The following is a 6,405-nucleotide window of genomic DNA, read 5'->3' on the forward strand; positions in this document are numbered from 1 at the left end:
ACATTTCTATACTGTTTTTTTTTTTTTTCCGTAACTGGTTGCTTTTCCGCAGACCACTTAGCACTCACTTGTGCACCCCTGGGGGTCCCAGGACTCTCTGATATAGATGATGCTTTTATAACACCTGGTTCTCTCACCCCCTTATAATACTGAATGATAGAAAATATTACATAATAATATATAGAGACAGGAACATTTTTTTTCTTATTTATTCGTGATATTGCCAAATCTTTTTTATTATGATATGAAGAAATGGAATTTAAAGACAGATTTTTTTTAATAGTCCTATTATCCTACATCGGTAATTTTCTCCTTCATTTTCTGTCCATCTTAGATGCTTAGTGTTTTGGTGATTTGGTAACGTCATGGTGGTTTACAAAATTCAAACAATAACGTTACATACATACAGTCCCACAGGTGGCGCAGTGTTCAGAATTGTGTCTTATTCTACTGTTTTTGTGCTGTGGCTCTAAGAGGCTGACTGTTGGAGAGTGCTGAGTATGTAACCGGCTGTTCTGTTAAACTGACGATATGTCAATGTTGATTTAATACGTAATCATTTAATATGAAATGTTGTACACTGTTTTTTTTCAATAATAATTTAATCAAACGGAAATTTCTAGAGCAGTAAGAATCAAGCTAAGTTAGCTGTCAGTTAATAATGAACAGATCCTGTTAGCTTGTTAGCGAACTAGCTGCCATTTAAAACACTTTGACAGTTATTTTAATGAATTCGTATTCAGTATTTATTATTGTTAATAAAATAACAAAACTAATTTCAATGCTTACTGCACGGTTTCTAGGAATGTTATGTTAATAAGTCTAGTTGGCTAAATGCTCATTCCTTTATTTACATACGATATTTGACACAAGCGTGTTGACTTGTGAGACTATAGCTATACATTATTTAAAACGAGTGCTTGTATCGCCAGGCCTAAACAACGCGGATATCTTTAGATTGAAAGGCTTTTTTGTAGTTGCTGTCTTGCATTAACACACTGTCAGGCGATTAAGGTTTTATAAATAGACTTTGTGTCTTATAATATGACTAATTTGTGCTTTAACAGTTATTATAAGTGTTATAATATGACTAATTTGTGTTTTAAGTTATTATAAGTATTATAATATGACTAATTTGTGTTTTAACAGTTATTATAAGTGTTATAATATGACTAATTTGTGCTTTAACAGTTATTATAAGTGTAGAGGAATTATCTGGTGGCTAAGTAATATTTGAAGGCATATTGGAGTTTCTCGGTGATCAACACAAGTCAACATGAGTACTGCTGTGAGTATGAATGACCACGTGACCACTCACGTGATTAGTTCTGATTACATTTAAACCAGAGGTCTCAAACTCAATTCCTGGAGGGCCGCAGCTCTGCAGAGTTTAGCTCCAACAAGCACCAACTCACACCTGCTTGGAAGTTTCTAGTGATCCTGAAGACCTTGATTAGCTGGATCAGGTGTGTTTGATTAGGGTTGGAGCTAAACTATGAAGAGCCGTGGCCCTCCAGGAATTGAGTTTGAGACCAGTGATTTAAACAATTGCAGCTTGCTGCATTGCACTTTTCCTGTGTGTGCATTACCAAACATCAACAATAATGCTATAGTAACCACTTGTGTCTCCTGTTTTCAGACACAGAGGAAAAGACGAACATCATCTGCTACATGTTCCCGCCGTGGAAACCGCAAGAGGAGCCGGACCCAGATGTCTCAAACAGCGATGGAGACCATTGATGTGCTGGAAAGTGACAGAACTAACAGTGAGTTTGATGCGCTTGTTTTACCAGACTTGTCCTTTACCTCTGATTGATGATGTAAGAGCAAATTATTTCATAGCCTCAAAAACACCATAGAGTGGTTTAGTGTAAAGTTCCTGTGAAAGGCAATTCCGTGTTTATGCAAATTTGTAAACCATGAACAAGCAACTTGCAAGCAATGGACATCACACTCATTTGGTTGGGTGACATTCAGAATTTAGAGTTTACCTTTTCCATTTGTAAGTTGAAATTGTTTACCCCTAGAATCCTATTTAGAGTGCAACAGTCAGGTTTCAGAATTAGAAATCCTATTCATTTTCTCCATAGCAGAATTGACGGTTAAAGGCAGACATGCTACAAGCTACAAGGTTGTTAATTGATCAGGGTTTCTGTGGGTCTTAAAGTCTTAATTCGCCCTTCTCCAAGCAAAGGCTTTAAATCTTTAATCAGAGCAGAAAGTCTTTATAAAGTTATGGCATGAAATGTTGCATGCACTGCAAAAAAAAATAAAAAATTTTCCTCCGGTCTTGTTCCAATATTAGTATCTAAGCACTTTGGATGATGATTGACAGGAATAGGAAATTATGGTAAATGTATAGAAATGGAATAGCAATAGAAATGCTAACGTTTCTCTCTCACGTGGTCTTGTCAAAGGTGAAGATGTGGTAGATTTAACATGTGAAGGGTCTGAACCTGCGGTTGTTGACCTCACCAATAATGATTCTATAGTGGTGAGTCTTGAACACTTGTATTGAAACTTTGTACAGTAACAGTTTGAATGAAGCATGTGCTTTATTGAGAGGATGTTTAACTCGCTGTTTATTTTCTGTCTCGTCTTTCTCTCATCGTCCCATGGGATGAAGGTTGTGGAAGATGGTAATGTATCGTTCTGTTTTTCTTTTATTGATGTAATTGAACTGTTAATTTGTGAGTTGCTTTGGATAAAAGCATTTTATGAATACACATAAATGTAGTTTTCATTAAATATGAATTCAAACTAGGGTAGATTTAAAAAAAGACACTGTGCCACAGAACAATTATTGGAGTGGCAGTGCAATTTTTTTTTTTTATTAAGATTGTTTCATTAAAACATGTCATAACTGTGTCTTTGTCTTACTAAGCTGCTTTTACATTCATGTTTGTGTGCAGGTGTGCAAAGCAGACGCGGACAGGGCACAGAGAGTTATGTACTGAGCAGTGATGAAGAGGAAGAGTCCAGTCTTCGACTCAGTCCAGGCTTACTGTCCTCTCTACATGCCAGCTCGCGAGCCAGGTACGCACAGTCCATTCATCATCACACAGATTAGATTGGTCTGTAACTAAATTATTATAGTCTTCATCCTTGTATGCAGATTTTGTGGATGCAGCTTTGTGAATTTTTACATTCGACAGTTAATATTAGAGCCTGACCGATATATCGTTTTGCCGATTTTATCGGCCGATATGAGTCTGTCGCAGATATACTTCACACTTCTCTAGTAAGTTTCGTCTGTGTGTGAAGACAGTAGATCGGAAGCGAATGAATGTTCCGAAGTGAAATAAACTTCAACGGAATAAAGTTGAATGGAATTGAATTGAAAAAGTTGAATAAACTTCAACTTTACTGTTCAGTGCACTGATGTCAGACTCATTTTAGATAAAGTTTATTGTTAAATTCCCTGCCTCCCTTACATATCTTTGTCACATCATTATAAGTGTTTGATCACCACATTTGAGTGATCATTGCAAAAAATGTATATATATTCTGTTTATGTATATACTGTATTCTATATACCAGTCAAAAGTTTGGACACACGAATGGGAAAGTGTCCAAACATTTGACTGGTACTGTACTATAATATACACAAAGAATATCGGCCGATATAACGATATCGGCCCTTTTTTACTCCCTAATATCGGTATTGTATCGGCCCCCAAAAAACCCATATCGGTCGGGCTCTAGTTAATATGCACTACAAGATTTACACATCTTCTCAAGTTGATTTGTTTTGTGGTGGTCTGCTGTCTGTAGGTCTACACCAGGGGCTGTTAGCTGTCCTGTTTGCATGGATGCTTATTCAGAGGTAAATTGTTGTATGTGCAACTAATCACATAATCAGTGCATTTATATAGTTAGTTCACCCCAAAATTAACTTTGTCATCATTTACTCGCCCTCATGTTGCTCTAAATACTTTTGAACTTTTTGAAGCTTAAAAGTTTGGTCGAATGCACTTTGGAGGGACAGAAATCTCTCAGGATTCATTAATTATCTTCATGTATGCTTTGAAGATGAACGAAAGTCTTATGGGTTTGGGCGAGTAAATGATGACAATGTTCATTTTCGGTTGAACTATACCTTTTAAATCAACCCTAAATGAACATTCTATCATCTTATACTCACACTCATGTTGTTACACTTTTTTTTGTGGAACACAAAAAGAGACTTTTAAAAGAATGTTAATGCTACTCTTTCCTATGACATGAAAATGAATGCTGACCAGGGGCTTTACAGCTCCAAAAAAGAATGGAAAGAGCAAAGAAAGAGAAGCAAGAAAATGTTTTGGTTTGCAATGACATGAGTGAGAAAATGATAAACCATTTTGATTTTAGATTGAAGTTAACTATTTAATTGAACTGTAATTATTTCTTCTAGTCTATAATACAATGTTTCTCTGGTTAATTAAAATGTCTGGTTTTGATCCCATTTTCAGATCATCGACAGTGGTCGGCTCATGGTCTCCACAAAGTGCGGCCACCTTTTCTGCAGTCAGTGCATCCGCGACTCTCTCAACAGAGCTCACAGCTGCCCTACATGTAGAAAGAAACTCACACACAAACAGTATCACCCAATATATATCTAATGGTAAAAACTCGTCCGTGTGCATCTCTCAGAGATCTGTAGTACGCTCTCATGAAACAACTTCACAGCTCCATATTTTCACTGGCTATTTGATATTTTACACATCAATGCCGAGATGATATTAGGCATTATTTTGACTTGTGGAATTCTGTTGGGACTAAAAGGGCACTTAGTCCAGAATTGAGTATTTTTAAATTGTGTGAAAAAAAAAAAAATATATATATACACATACATACATACATACACACACTGTTTTGGGAATATATCCTACATTGAGTAGTCTGGGTTTATGGTTTAAGGCTGCTATATTAATATTTTTGTTTTATTTTTGTCAACTGTCCAGTTTGTAGTATTGAATATGGAATTAGGTTCCAGTTCAAATGAAAAAAAAATGAATGACCAACTGTCACAAGTTAGGATCTTGTAATGTTAGTTTAGTCTTGAACAAAATAGCTTCCTGCTGTGATGGTCTCCATTCTTGTTTAGTGAAAGTTGTAAGCCTGTAATGATAGTTTGCCAACTGGACAACTTTTAGGTCGCCCTCCCACTATATCTTCTCTCATTTGTTTGTATAGCCTTCGTACCAGCCTTGTTAGCTTTAACTGTCACTCACAGTTAACTTATTTTCATTCATTGTCTGTTTATTTGATCGGAATTCATATTCAGATTCTTATTTTGTCGTCAAGCATATTGTTGCATTCAAATGAGTTTTTGAGGGAACAGTAAATGCTGACTATGTAAATGTGCTTTCATCTCAGAAGACCTCTTCGACTGATCGTTTACTCGATGGTCAGAGAAGTTAATGGTAAATACATCTTGACTGGTTAGCAGAGGGTGACTGGAGGACTAAAGCTAACAAGGCTTGTTTGCCAACTTGTATGTGTTAAGTGTTAATATTTGTATATACTTTAATGTATAAAGGACCTGTAAGTTAAGAGGCGTTAGTAAAGACCATAACATTTATTTCAATAAACATTTTGATCACTGATTGATTACTTTATTTAATGGGATTTAAGATGTTTTGATAAGTACTAGATTTTTAAAACGAAATGTGCAGAGACTTTATTTAAAACGACAGTTTTCATTCTGGGGAGCTAACAATATGTATTGTCTGTTTGCCAAACAATATAGAGAAAATCTCAGATTTCAGAATGAAATACTGTTTTGTAACTTGAAATATTGTACAAATTTCAAACTGGTATAGATGTAAAAAAAAAAAAAAAAAAAAAGTGATCCGTATTTAGGACCTTACTAATTACAATGTTTAAATTATAAGTTACAATGCAACTAGTTACTTCTGGTTAAGTACTTTCTACATCATTTTACTGTTCTGTATACCAGTATATATATATATTTGTTTTATATTTTCAATTCGATTTTCTTGTTTTCAGTTTTAATTTTAGTTAGATTTTTCTCATTTTCATTTTTCAATTTAGCTATTTCAGTTTAATATCGGTTTGTTTTGTCAACAGTCATAATTCATATATTTGAATTATAATTCTCTCTCTCTCTCTATATATATATATATATATATATATATATATATATATATAGGTGCATGTCAATATTTATAATTCAAATATATGAATTATGACTGTTGACAAAACAAACCGATATTAAACTGAAATAGTACACGAGTTTCACAATTTGAGTTGAATTACTGAAATAAATTATCTTTTCCACGACATTCTAATTTATTGAGATGCAACTGTGTATGTATATATGTATGTATATATGTATGTGTATATATATATATATATATATATATTAGGGCTGTCAAAATTAACACGTTAAAGCAAACT

The 6,405-nt window shown here is 34.4% G+C and overlaps 1 protein-coding gene across 4 annotated transcripts in view; it reads left to right on the plus strand.

Annotated features, from left to right (window-relative positions):
* The window catches only part of rnf4 (ring finger protein 4), a 6,487-nt gene extending 1,078 nt beyond the window's left edge, over window positions 1-5,409 (plus strand). Inside the window, exons 1-8 of one of the 4 annotated variants that reach the window (XM_016450492.1) lie at window positions 428-498; window positions 1,192-1,288; window positions 1,640-1,766; window positions 2,418-2,494; window positions 2,627-2,639; window positions 2,913-3,036; window positions 3,775-3,826; window positions 4,455-5,409. In XM_016450492.1, coding sequence (XP_016305978.1) covers window positions 1,277-1,288; window positions 1,640-1,766; window positions 2,418-2,494; window positions 2,627-2,639; window positions 2,913-3,036; window positions 3,775-3,826; window positions 4,455-4,604 — 555 coding nt within the window. In that variant the 5' untranslated portion in view covers window positions 428-498; window positions 1,192-1,276 and the 3' untranslated portion in view covers window positions 4,605-5,409. Of the gene's footprint in view, window positions 1-427; window positions 499-1,191; window positions 1,289-1,485; window positions 1,767-2,417; window positions 2,495-2,626; window positions 2,640-2,912; window positions 3,037-3,774; window positions 3,827-4,454 lie in introns of those variants that run through there. The other 3 variants (XM_016450495.1, XM_016450493.1, XM_016450491.1) reach the window with 3 other exon arrangements.
* Window positions 5,410-6,405: the final 996 nt, after the last annotated feature.

The sequence above is a fragment of the Sinocyclocheilus anshuiensis genome, unplaced genomic scaffold (genome assembly GCF_001515605.1).
Source record: "Sinocyclocheilus anshuiensis isolate Anshui unplaced genomic scaffold, SAMN03320099.WGS_v1.1 scaffold2039, whole genome shotgun sequence".
Classification (NCBI taxonomy): Eukaryota; Metazoa; Chordata; class Actinopteri; order Cypriniformes; family Cyprinidae; genus Sinocyclocheilus; species Sinocyclocheilus anshuiensis.